This window comes from Phascolarctos cinereus, unplaced genomic scaffold, assembly GCF_003287225.1.
Source record: "Phascolarctos cinereus isolate Bilbo 61053 unplaced genomic scaffold, phaCin_HiC Scaffold_726;HRSCAF=1367, whole genome shotgun sequence".
In the NCBI taxonomy this organism is placed as follows: domain Eukaryota; kingdom Metazoa; phylum Chordata; class Mammalia; order Diprotodontia; family Phascolarctidae; genus Phascolarctos; species Phascolarctos cinereus.
The window spans coordinates 402,491,730-402,505,521 of record NW_027556098.1 but is presented as its reverse complement, the minus strand read 5'-3'; the positions used below and the strand labels follow the sequence as shown (position 1 = coordinate 402,505,521).

Sequence of the window (13,792 nt, the reverse complement as noted above, 5' to 3'; positions counted from 1 at the left end):
TGTTAATGCCCTTTCCCTTGAAATTACCTTATCCACACTTTGAATGTAATTGCTTGTGGTCATGTTGTGTATACCCTGCTAGTATGTAAGCTTCTTGAGGGTGGGAACAAGCCATTTTTCCCCACTTTAATCTGTGTATCCTTAGCATTTAGCATGGTGCCTTAGATGTAAAAGGTGTTTAATAAAGTCTGATTGAATGGAATCTGTAGCTTCTTTGGACTCACTCCTAGAATCCTAGTTCCTTCGAAACTCATATCACCTGCCACCCTCTACATCTAGCCTTTCGTGATTGCCTCCCCCAGAAGCTAGACCTTCCCTTCGTCTCTCCAAATTATCTTCTATTTATTTTATATGCACTTAACATGTTGGCTTCCCCAATAGACTGGAAGCTCTTTGAGGGCACAGACTGTTTCATTCTTGACTCTGTATCCCCAGCACCAGGCATGTTAGTTGCCACTTAATAAATATTTAGTTGATTATAAACATTTCCCACTAGGGGACGGGAAACTTCCAAACCCCTAGACTTCTTTTTCTTCCATCGCAAAAATAAGGATGGTTGGCCTAAGTGAACTCTACAGCCTCTTCCAGCTCTCAAACATGGAGAGTAATTTTGTCTTTGTTCCTGGTGTGGACACTCCCTCCACCTGTGAAGATCAGCAATTTGTCTGTAATTTACTGTTGCCTGGGGACACTATAGAGGCCAAATTACTTGCCCAGTGTTATTCAGGACACGTGTCTGTTAGAAACAAGATTTGAACTGAGGCCTTTGACTCTAAACCCTCTAACCTCTTACAGGAAGTGACTTGGGTATGATATGAAAAAGCCAAGGGAGGAGAGTTTCTTTGTGTGCTCACAGCAATGAAATCGAGCCCTGGGTCTGCACTGTCTTCTTTCTGGCAGCTTCCAGTGATGGGAGGGATGGAAAGCAGCAGCTCTGAGCCTGCTGTCCCCCTAACCCATTTCTCCAGCCCTGTAATCCCCTTGCTTACAGAGAAGACAATCTACAAGTTGCTGGTGCCCACTTCTCATTACCATCCTCCTAGAAGCCAGAGGTGGACAGATAAAGCTAGTTATGTGATTCAAGGAGGCTAAAATTGGCCCCAGAGCTTTCTGTGATTCCCCCTTCAGACCCCTCCACTCCCTCACATAACTCAGGCTTCAGAAGACAGGAACTCAAAGGAAGGAGAGCAGATCGACAGTGTCTTCCGAGGAAGCGAGGGGTCAAGCAGGGCCAGTTAGCTTTCTTTTCTAACTACTTATTATAGTCAAGATTCTAACATTCAGGCACCGGAACATCCAGAATGAATCTAGCTTTCATCACAGGATCTTACACTTCCTGAAGAAGAGGTGTTCCTTTCTTCCCTTTTCTTTTCCCGTTCTTTTCTCCTCTTCTCTTTACCTTTTGTCCTTTTCTCTCCTCTTCCCTCCTCCTCATCCCCTCTGTCTTCCCCCTTCCCTTCCCTCTTCCCTCTTCCCTTCCCCCTCCTCTTCCTCTTTATCTTACCCTTTCCCTTTTCCCTTTCTTCCCCCCTTCTCTTCTCTTTCATCTTACCCCTCTTCCCCTTCTGCTTCTCCTGTCTTACCCCTTCTCTTCCTCTCTTTCTCTTTGTCTTTCCCCTTTCCTTCCCTCCTTCTTTTCCTCTTTTCTCTTCCTCTTTGTCTTACCCATTCCATTCCCCTTCCTTTTCCTCCTTTTTCCCCCCTTTCCCTTTCCTTCTTTTCCCTAAAACATCTCTTGAGTTCACCTTTCTTTCCTGACATTTGCAATGCTCTTTGCTTCAACACTTCCAAGATTTATGATTGAATCTGTACAAGTCTGCCCTCTACCATTCCTTTTCCCAATTCATGACCTAACAGGTGGTCTGGGAGAGCACCTAGGGCTGAAAAATCTATCACTTTGAGGCTGATCTCCCGGGGGGCTTAAATCTATAGACTTAGCCAAGTTGGTCCTCACACTCAGCACTTAGCACAGTGCCTGGCTTGTTGACTTGACTCAAACAGCAGGCGTATAGCCCAGCAACAGAGCTTTTCAAACCAATGACCATTCCAAAGCCTGTACTTCACTCCTATAGCCTTCAAGGGCTCTCCAAATGTTCCCACCATGCCATGCCTTGAGAAGGCATGAAGCTTAATGCGGGAGACAGAAGACCTGGGTTTGAAGCTTGTGTTAGACACTTGCTAGCAGCTGGGTGTCCTAGGTGCTTCTAGGATCTTAGGACCAGGGTCATATAGCTGAAAGGGTCCTTAGAGGTCAATTAGTCTAGTCCCTTCATTTTATAGATGAGGAAACTGAGGCTCAGGGTGGTTTCACAGCTGCAGCAATTTAAACTCAGGCTTTCTACTATGTCTCCCAGCCTATAGTGTGGTAGGGAAGTGTAAGGAGTTCAATGCAGATTTTTGGCAGTCTTGACTGGTATAATGTCTAGAGTACTGGGTCAGGAGTCAAGACCTTTGAAGTCTGCTTTAGACTCTCATTAACTGTGTGGTCCTAGAGAAGTAGCCTCTGAGCCTCTGTTTCCTCCATCCTAAAATGAGGATAGTTACATGGCCTATCTCACAAGGGTCTTGTGAAGATCAAGTGAGATAATGTAGGAAGCACTTTGCAGACTTGAGGGCTGAGATCTCATTGGTGTGGGCATTTTCTCCCTGAGCACCCATGCTAGCCCATCTTCCTCTTTGCATCCCACCCAAAGATTCTCCTACAGAGCCTACCCTTTGGACTGCAAGCCTGCCTGTAGGCCTTTACTCCCCTTACTTTTCAGAGGCATGAGATAACAACAACAATAATGACAAAAATAGCTCCCTCACCCCTTGAAACCTGGGAGTCGTAATAAACCCTTTACCAGAACCTGGGCTAAGATTAGAGAAAGAAGCTGCCTGAAAACACATAAAAGAGTCAGCCCTGGGCCTCAGTAGTCCTTGTTATTGGAAAGATGGATGGCTCCCCTGTCATCTAGCCCAGGAGAATTCCATGTCCCTGGAGGGGAGATTTATGTGGGGACAGAACTCAGATGATAGAATTGGTGTTTCACTGCTGCTCTTCTAGTCTCAATTTTTTCTATCCTTTCTCCCTTCTGTCTCTCTCTCTTGCCTCTTCTCCTCTCTCTCACCCTTCCTCCCTCCCTCAGTTTCTCTCTCCTCCTCTCTTCTATTCTCTGTGTGTCTCTTCTCCCTTTCTTCTCCTCTCTTCTTTTCTCTCTCTCTTTCTCCCTCTTCCTCCCTCCTTTATTCTATTCTCTGTCTCTGTCTCTACCACTGTCTCTGTCTCCCTTCTCTCTCTCTCTCTCTCTCTCTCTCTCTCTCTCTCTCTCTCTCTCTCTCTCTCTCTCTCTCTCTGTCTCTGTCTCTGTCTGTCTCTCTCTCTGTCTCTGTCTCTGTCTCTCTCCCTTTCTCTCTCCCTTTCTCTCTCTCTTTCTTTCTCCCCTCCCCCACCATGTACTATGTTTTACCCTTGCACCTCCAGGAATGTGAAGCCTCAGCTTGTTAGCCTCACTAGCCCCTTTCTCCCCTGGCCCAGCAACCACAAAGCAAAGACAGCCCAGGTGTATGCCCCACCCCAATAATCTGAAAAGAGCCAGCATCCTTGGCTGGGAGGGGAGAATGCAGTGCTGACCTGCTTCTTTCTCTGCTGCCTGTTGCTCTTAGCATGGGGCTTTCCTCGGAGCAGGGTCATCAGCCCAGAGGCTGGATGGCTTCTCTTTCCCAGACAGCCGTATCTCTGCAATATTCTCATTCACATTTTCCCAGCAATGTTCCTGGACCCATGTCAGGGCTGAGGAACCTACCACCAGAAAGAAGAGGGCTCTGCAGGGGAGGAGAGTTGGTAACCTGAGCTGCCCTTCTCTTTTCTCCCCAGGTGCCCCCATCCCCCATCTCATGTCAGAATCCTTCCTTCACCCAGCTTTGACCCTGTCTGAGCCCTGGTTGGGAGGGAGGGCAGGGAGAGGAACAGAGAAGGGGTTTCTAGGCCAGTTTCCCAGCCTGGAGCCTGAATCTGACTCAGGGCAGGAGATGGAAGAGCAGTAAGGCTAAACCCTCATGCCTCCTTCCTCCTTGGACATCTCACACCACCTCTACCCTAAACTCCCCTAAGGTTGTGGAGACTCAATTTCAGGCTTAATTAGGATATATGCCAGGGCAGGGAGGTACTCACTGTCTGTGTGATCAATGATTGCTAGTTTTCTACAACCTATTAAGAAGAAGGAATCAATGCAATTAGACATTTATCAAGCACTTGCTAGAGAGGAAGCACAGTGTCCTGGAGAGAGAGCTGGTCTTGTTGTGAGGAGGACCTGGATTCAAATCCCACCTCGCCTACTGCTTCAGTGACTCTGGGCATATCATGTCATGTCTCTGAGCCTCAGTTTCCTCATCTGTAAAAAGAGCCTGGTAATAAGAACACCACCTCCCAGGGGTGGCTGTGAGCCTCAGATGAGGTAAAGTGTTCTGAAAATCTTAAGGCGCGATATAAATCTGTGATATCAGTGGGTACAATCTGGAATGGACCTTATCCAATCTCCCACATTTTACAGGTGAGGAAACTGAGGCCCAGGTAGGTCAGATGACTTGTCCAAGGTTTCATGATGGGATTTGAATCCAGAGTCTCCAGTTCCAAATTCTATGATCTTCCTGCTACGCTACCATATTGTCAAATATTATTATTACTTGTGTACAAAGAATATTCCTGGGGGTTAGGAGAGGTAGAGGCAGAGAGGTGGAGGGAAAAGCTTGGATAAGACCATCTCTGTCTTCACATAGTTTATAGCCTAGTTAAGGGGAGTTGGGTCATCTACACAAATAAAAATTATACAAGTTCTCAAGAGAGGTGAAAAATGCTATGGCAGATGGCAGAGGGAAGATGGCCAATAAGGGGAGGGGGCCAGGGAGAGAATCAGGGCAGGTTTCCTAGAGGAGATAGAATTCATTGCTCAGCATATGTTCTGAGGAGCTGGGTCTAGGGTTCTCACTGAATTCTATCCCTAATTCATTCAGGCACATTCTTTTTTGTGAATACCCACTATATACAAGGATGCCTCATATACACATTGGGGACACAAAAAGGGAAAATGACAAAGCTGTTGACAATTTTCCTTGGCATCCAGGTGATACAATAGGTAGAGCTCTAGACTTGGAGACAGGAAGTCCTGAGTTTGAATTCTGCCTCAGACACTTACTAGTTAGGTGACTCTGGGCAAGTCACTTCATCTCTGCCTCAGTTTCTTCATCTGTAAAATGTGACAATAATAGCACCTACCTCCCAGGATCAAATGAGATGACAATTGTAAAAGAACAAAACAAAACATACTTTCCTCCATATAAATACTAGCTCACCTTTCTGACCTTTCCTGTCTCCTCTCTTCCTCAGTCTCCATCGACTCCGTCCAGGAGGTGTGTGAAGGAAAGCAATCAGAGATTTTCCAGCGCTATGCTGATGGGAGCTTTGACCCTAACTGTTGCTTCAGCATCTACTATGGGGACCACATGGAGTCGCTGGACCTCGTGTCCTCCAATGGAGAAGAAGCTCGAACCTGGATCACAGGCCTCCGGTACCTGATGGCAGGAATCAGTGATGAGGACAGTCTGTCCAAACGCCAGAGAACTCGTGACCAATATCCTTTGGAACTGGAGTTGGGGGTGGGGTGAGCAAGGAGGTAGTTGTAGAATCTTTGGATGGATAGTGATTTTCAGGAGGTAGTCTATTCTACCCTCCTCCTTCCCTGTAAATGTAACTTCAACTAATAAAGGCCATCTCCAGTCATCCTGATGTGTGTCTGGCCAGTGGACCCAGACGGCTCCAGAGGAGAAAGTGAGGCTGGTGACTGCACAGCCTTCCCTCACTTAAATCCAATTCACTTGCATGTCATGGCATCACCTCTGTGATGTCACGGTCCTCTTTGAGAATGAAGGACAAATAGCAACTTTATCTTCTAAGACCTCCTTGTCGAAAGGCAATGGTGGAGAGCAACAGACTTGTTTCCCACAGTAGTCTGCGAGCTCCCCGAGAGTTGGGACCAGGATTTGTGTTTTGTTTTGTTTTGTTTGCCTTTCTTTGTATTCCCAGCACTTGGCACAGTACTTTATACATTTATACTTTAAACCCTCTAGTGCTCTGAGCAACTCTATTAGGATTGTAAACTGCAGAGAAGGTGGCAACTTGCATCGGTATGGGTAGAGGGAGTTTTCTCATCTGGGAGTTCCCTAGTCCATGAGATAGGTCCAGTTCCCATCTCTATGAATACGGAACTGACCCAAGGCCCAGTAGTCAGTAGAGTTGGAGTCTTCTGGCTCTGATTCCAATCAGCTAATCAAACAAGCATTTATTAAGTGCCTGCTATGTGACAGGTACTGTCCTAGGGACTGGAGACTCAAAAACAGAAATGAAACCATTTCTTTTCACCAGGATCTTATATTCATATTTTTAGGGAAGAGAATGTGACAGTTTGTTTCTCCTATACCACATTGCCTTTTAACTGCCTAAGAAAATGTTCCCATCCTATAAATGGGGTTGTTGTCTCAGATCCCCTTCTACCACCACCCTGAGAATCTGAGATTGGATGTCAAGGCCCATCAACAGAGGCCCAACAACCTCTGTGTCTGCTCTGCCCAGGTTTGGGCAGTGGAACTGAGAAAGGTCTGAGGGATGAGATGGCCCAGGGGAGGGACAGGATCAGGATGGGAGTGTTTGGGTCATGGGCTGCATTAAGGGATGCTGTTGGGGGCCGGGCTGGACTGGGCTGGGCCGGGTCAGGCCAGCTGTTGTGTGGCCCCTAACCCAGCCTCAAAGTGGCTGAAGCAGACGTTTGACGAGGCAGATAAGAATGGGGATGGCAGCCTGAGCATTAATGAGGTCCTCCAGCTCCTTCATAAGCTGAATGTGAATCTACCCCGGCAGAAGGTGAAACAGATGTTTAAGGTAAGCCAGCAGTGGGCCCTGGCAAGGGGCAGGGAGGTCTGGAGGGTGCAGGGGAGGGATGAGGAAAAGCAATAGATGTACTAAGTCTACTTGCTGAGGCTTAGTCTTTGGGGGGAGCGTGAGGGAGGTAGAGGGTGACCCCTCATTGCCCTGAGCCTCTGCCTCACAAACGTCAGCAAAGCTGGAAACCAATGCCTTCCACTCTCAGTTATCCAGGCTGTTGAACAGCAATGTGTATAACCCAGGAGCTGGGTTATGTGGGATCTCTTATCTTGTACTTGGCTCTGTACCTGTGGTCCTCCCCAGTGCCCCAACCCCAGTAGAATGGAAACTCCTTGGAAACTGGAGAGGTTCCTCTTTAGTCTTTGTAGCCTCTGAACCTAGCACAATCCCTTATGCCTGCCCACCAGCCAGTCAATAAGCATTGATTAAGCACTTATGATGTGCCAGGCCCTAAGCATTCGAAGAAAAGTAAAACCAGCCCCTGCCCCTCAAAGAAGTGACATTCTAATTGGGGAGAGAATGTATAAACAGTTAGATATAAACAAGATCTATACAGAGAGGGGAAGGAAATAAACATTTATATAGTGCCTAGTATGTGCCAGGTACTGTGCTAAGAACTTTACAAACAATATCTCATTTGATGAAAGGTGATATCAGAGGGAAGGCATTAGCAGTGGCAGGACCTGGGAAAGGCTTTACGGCAGAAGGTGGGATTTGAGTCGAGTCTTACAGATACTTGGCAGAATGGTGTAGGAGAAAAAAAATGCCTGGTTTTAAGGTGGAGAAGCTGGGTTTAGATTCCAGCTCCACCTTCTATTATAACCTGGATCTTGGGCAAATCTCTGAGGATCACAAATTCAGCACTCCACTGAAGATGATAAATGAGGATGAATGAAGAGTTGAAGACAGTATTGAATTTTATAAAAAGAGAGAGAGAGATTGATTTTGTTATTCAGTCATTTCAGTCGTGTCAGACTCTTCATGATCCCATTTGGGGTTTTCTTGGCAAAGATACAGAGGTGGTTTGCCATCTCCTTCTACAGCTCATTTTATAGGTGAGGCAAACAGGGTGAAGTGACTTGACCAGGGTCACACAGCTAGTAATTGTCTGAGGCCAGATTTGAACTCAGGAAGATGAGTCTTGCTGACTCCAGAGCTGGTACTTCATCCACTTCACCACCCAGCTGAGACAGAGAGAGACAGAGAGACAGAGAAAACTAGAGACAGAGACAGAGAGAGAAAGACAGACAGATAGACAGAAACAAAGACAGAGAAAGAGAGAGAGACAGAGACTGAGATTGAATGACTGATTGATTGATTGATTGATTGATTGATTTAGAGTTGTGGAAGGGACCTCAGAGACCATGTAGCCCAGCTTCCTCATTTATTAGAAGAGAAAACTGAGATCCAGAGAAATGAAGTCATTTTTCTCAAAGTCACATTGCTAGGAAGTAGAAAAGTTTGGACTTGAACCCAGGCCCTCTGGTTCCAAATCTGGTGCTCTTTCCACTGCCAAATGCCCCTTTTCTGGGTCTCTGATTCCTCTTCTGTAAAACAAGGGAGCTTAGACTAGTTTCCTTCCACCTCTGGCTCTCTCCTCCTTGTTAGAAGCTTAATAAGTATCTGTGGATCAGCACTGGATTTTGATGAAGCAGCAGATTGACTTTCCTAACAATATTAGACTGAAGCAAGTTTTTCAATAGGCTCTAATTTCACAAGCTAATTTCTGGAAGAGTTGAAGAATTGGCTGTCACCAGGAAGAGAGATTAGCTTTGTACTGCTTGGCCCCAGAGGACTGAACTAGGAGCATGGGAGGGAAGTTGCAAAGAGGCAGATTTGGGCTGGAGGTTGTGAAAAAAACTTCCTAACAATTATAGCTGTCCCAGCGTGCAATGGGCTGCCTCCAGAAATAGCTAATTTCCTCCTTACTGGAGATCTTTGAAGATGAGTCTGGATAAGCCCTTGTGGTGGATATGTTGTTTTAGAGTTCCTTCTGACATGTGGACTGGGCTATGAGGTCCCTCCCATCTTAGACATTCTGTGATTTTGTGTGAAAGGAAGCTTAGAGCTTGGGGGCTAGGGCAGAATGGTACCTACATCTCTGTGGAGCTAACGGGGTTCATTAAGAGCATCTATTCTCCTGATTGGCTGGAAAAGAGAAAGCCCAGGTTCCCTGAAGCCAGAAGATGATATCACAGAACTTCAGATGATGGTCCAACCCAGTAGGATAGGTCGAGGATAGACCTGGCACATGCCAATTGGGTAGTCCCCTGAGGAAGTGTAAAAGTCACTTCTCTCTGGCTGTTGTAACTTAAAAGGAGAATGGAGAGAATGTATTGGGTTCACTATGATGCTCTGGATGGAGTACTAGATATGGAGGTAGGAAAACCTGGTTTCCAGTCCTGCCTCAGACATTTACCATGTCATTCTTGACACCTCATTATCACTCATCCGCCATATTCAATCAGTTGACTAATCTGATCATTTCTTTCCTGTGGGCCTCTCTCCCATCTGTCCTCTTTGCTTTACTCACATGGCTGCCACTCACCTAATTCAGGCCCATGCCATCTCTCACCTGGGCTATTATAATAGTATCTAATTCATTTTCCTGCCTCTAGCCTCTCCCTGATCCAATCTATGATTCATTCATCTGCCAAAGAGATTTTCCTGAAGCATAGATCTAATCATGTCGCTTTCCTACTCAATAAACTCCAAAGGTCCTCTATTACATCTAGGAATAAATTAAACTCCTATTTGGCATTTAAAGCTCTTTACAACCTGGACCCTTCCAATCTTCCCAGTCTTCTTACTCTAGGTTTTAGCCATATTGACCACTTTGCTTACATAGTGTCCCATCTCCAACCACCATGACTTTGTGCTTTCTGGAATCCTTTCCTTCCTAACCACTGCTTCTTAGAACCCCTGGCTTCCTCTAAGACTCATCTCCAATGTTACCTTCTTCAGGAGGCCTTGCCTGGTCCCACCTACCCCTCAGAGACTACTGCCTCACTTAAATCCAATTCATGAACCAGTCAAGACATCATCCAATGATGTTATTAGTCCTCTTTGAAAACAAAGACGGAGCATTGGCTTCCCTGCTCAGACTCCCTTGTACCTCCTCTGAATGTGTCTTGTATGGATCTGGTTATGTATGAATTGTCCCTCCCCTCTCCAATTAGAATATAAGCTCCTTTTGGGCAGGGATTGTTTTCTTCTTGCCTTTGCAATCCCACTGCTTATCAAAGTGCCTGGAATATAGGAAATGCTTACTAAAGTCCTTGTTAGATTATGAGCAAATCACATTACTTCTCTGAGACTTGGTTTCCTGATCTGCAAAATGAGGAGGTTAGAATGGGCAGTCTTAAGGTCCTTTTTATCTATATTCCTAAGTGCCCTCCAATCCCTCTACCCTTGGGCCAAGCTCCTCTAAATTGAAACCATCTCTAAATCCCTTCTCCAAGGTGTAATTAGCCAAGTTCTCCCCAATGACTGGGCTGAAGGCTAGAAGGGCTGTTGACTGTCCCAGCTATGGAGAGCGTGGTTTGCTTTGAGGGGAGGAGGGTGCTGGACCAGACAGGACAGAGACAAGATTAAGGGTCAATGTGAGAGTGAAAAGAATGACGGATTTTAATCAGAGGAACTGGATTTACATTCTAGTGCCACTCTGTTCTTTTTATTCATTCATTTCATTCATTCATTTATTTTTCGCTGCTGTGTTCTTTCTGAAAATGTCAGGACCCTAGAACATGCAAAGTCAGAACTGGGAGGGGCCTTAGAACAGAGAATGTCCAAGCTGGGAGGGACCCTTAGAGATCATCTGATTTAGCTCTCGTTATTTCACAAGTGTGGAGCCTGAGGCCCAGTGGGAAATATTGTGGGCTCTGCTCCTGAGGCTATTGATTATATCAGGCAGGTGTGCAGAGAGCTGTGAGCCCGGGAGGGAGAAGTCCAAAATGAAGCAAAGCTTTCCCCTTTCCTAGCTTCCTTTATTTTTTTGCCCTTTTAATAGGCAGGTTCTTGTTTCTGGTTCCGTAGCTCCCAACTGAATTCTCTTGCTCCCTCCTTCTCCCCCCTGCTCTTCTCTCTCTCTCTCTCTCTCTCTCTCTCTCTCTCTCTCTCTCTCTCTCTCTCTCACACACACACACACACACACACACACACACACACACACACACACACACACACACACATATTCTAGTAGCAACCAAATTCATTATCTCACCCCGCAATTTTTCCCCTTCCTCTCTGGGCCTCACTTAGTATTGCATCCCCATTGTTAGAAGTTATGAAAATTCCTCCTTCAGCAGTAGCCACAGCTTTTATTGTCTGTAATTATAGTCTCCATCTCAGACTATCACAAGACATTTGGGCTGGGGGAAGGGGGAGCATCTTGGGAGGTTTTATTCTGGAAGGTGAGGCAGGGATGGTGTTGAGAACCTGACTCTCAAAATGAAATCTCTCTCCCTCCCTACCCCCCCACCTCAATGTCTTGCCATGATATTTTTTTCCAAACCTGGGAAGAAGGTTCCTTGAACCTGAAAATCATTGCATTGGGACTGCTTCTGCTTCCTGTCTGTCTTTTTGACAGCTGTCTCTGGGAGGCCACCTGGGGTCTCTCTCTTCTAAAATAGGCTTGTCTTGGTTAGAAAGAGTAGGCTGTGTTCAACTGGAGTGAGGAGAGCAGTCTGGGCTCCAAGAGCGGTGTGTGTGTGTGTGTGTGTGTGTGTGTGTGTGTGTGTGTGTGTGTGTGTGAGAGAGAGAGAGAGAGAGAGACAGACAGACAGACAGACAGACAGACAGACAAAAAGAGATGAAGGAAGGAGAGAAGAGAAAAAGAAGGCAGAGAAAGAAGAAAAAGGAAGAGAAAGAATAGAGAATGATAGAAATGCACACCTCACCCCCAACATACACACACACACACACACACACACACACACACCCCACCTGACAAAATCAAGCTTGCTTTGGCCAGTTTCAGGGTCTGCCCGCTGGCAGTACCTGATACAGTGCACAGCTATTCTTGTCTGCTGTCCAAGAGGCTATCCAAATAGAGAGACCAGAGTCTGCGGCTGGCAGGATCCTCTGTAGCTTTCAGGTCTCCAGCTCCCTGATTCTGGTGTCCTCATTCCTTCAGATTCAGTGACAGCCTTCCTGCAAACGGGCTTGAGGGGAGCCTCTGGACCACCCCCAGCATTAGGGCAGGTTGATTGACCGAGTGAGGACATTCCACTAAATTCAGCAATGTTTTTAAACACTGATTATGCACCTGGTACTGTGCTAGTCTATGGAGATATAAAGACAAAAGTCAGTGTCCTTGCCCTCAAGGTGCTTACATTTTCTCTTTTTTATTTTAATTTTTTAAAATTCTAAACTTAAATATTACATTTCCATATGTACCATGGGACAGAGACAAGAGTCCATAATACTACCTAGTTCTCTATTTCCTGCCCTCAGGGCACTTACATCTTCTTTCCCTTTTTTTCCCTGTTAATAGTATTCTATTTTTTCCAATTACATGTAAAGATAATTTTCAACATTCATTTTTATAAGATTTTGAGTTCCAAATTTTTATGCTTTCCTCCCTTCCCTCCCCAAGACGGCAAGCAATCTGATGTAGCTTATACATGTGCAATCATGGAAACATTTCCACATTAGTCATGTTGTGAAGGAAGAAACAGAACAAAAGGGAAAAGCCACCAAAAAAAAGTGAAAATAGTATGCTTCGATCTGCATTCAGACTCCTAAGTTCTTTTTCTGGATGTGGATAGCTTTTTCTGTCATGAGTCTTTTTGAATTGTCTTGCTGAGAAGAGCTAAGTCAATCATAATTGGTCATCATACAATGTTACTGTTACTGGTTCTGCTCATTTCACTCAGCATCAGTCCATACAAGTCTTTCCAGGTTTTTCTGAAGTCTGCCTGCTCATCATTTCTTATAGCACAATAGTATTCCATTATATTCATATACCACAACTTGTTCAGCCATTCCCCAGTTGATGGGCATTCCCTCAATTTCCAATTCTTTGCCACCACAAAAAGAGCTGCTATAAAGAGTTTTGTACATGTGGGTCCTTTTCCCATTTTTATGATCTCTTTGAGATACAAACCTAGTAGTGGTATTGCTGGATAAAAGGGTATGCAGTTTTATAGCCCTTTGGTCATAGTTCCAAATTGCTCTCCAGAACGGTTGGATTGGTTCACAACTCCACCAACTATGCATTACTGTCCCAATTTTCCCATATCTTCTCCAACATTTATCATTTTCCTTTTCTGTCATATTAGCCTGTCTGATAGGTTTTAGGTAGTACCTGAGAGTTGTTTTAATTTGCATTTTTATAATCAGTAGTGATTCAGAGCATTTTTTCATATGAGTATAAATAGCTTTAATTTCTTCATCTGAAAACTGCCTGTTCATATCCTTTGACCATTTATCAGTTGAGGAATGACATGTATTCTTATAAATTTGACTCAGTTCTCCACATATTTGAGAAATGAGACTTTTGTCAGAAACACTGCTGTAAAAATTGTTTCCCAGCTTTCTCTTTTCCTTCTAATCTTGGTTGCATTGTTTTCATTTGCATAAAACCTTTTTAGTTTAATGTAATCAAAATTATCCACCTAGCATTTCAGAATGTTCTCTATCTCTCATTTGGTCCTAAATTCTTCCTTCATCCCTAGATCTGCCAGGTAAACTATTCTGTGCATTCCTAATTTGCTTATGGTATCATCCTTTATGTCTAAATCATGCATCCATTTTGACCTTATCTTGGCATATGGTGTGAGATGTTGGTTTATGCCCAGTTTCTGCCATCCTATTTTCCAGTTTTCCCAGCAGTTTTTGTCAAATAGTGACTTCTTATCCCAGAAGTTAGAGTCT

The 13,792-nt window shown here is 45.0% G+C and overlaps 1 protein-coding gene across 1 annotated transcript in view; it reads left to right on the top strand.

The window, feature by feature from the left end:
• PLCH2 (phospholipase C eta 2) overlaps positions 1 to 13,792 on the top strand; it is a 341,798-nt gene that overhangs the window by 229,416 nt on the left and 98,590 nt on the right. Inside the window, 2 exon segments of the mRNA XM_078145756.1 lie at positions 5,366 to 5,602; positions 6,777 to 6,913. Coding sequence (XP_078001882.1) covers positions 5,366 to 5,602; positions 6,777 to 6,913 — 374 coding nt within the window.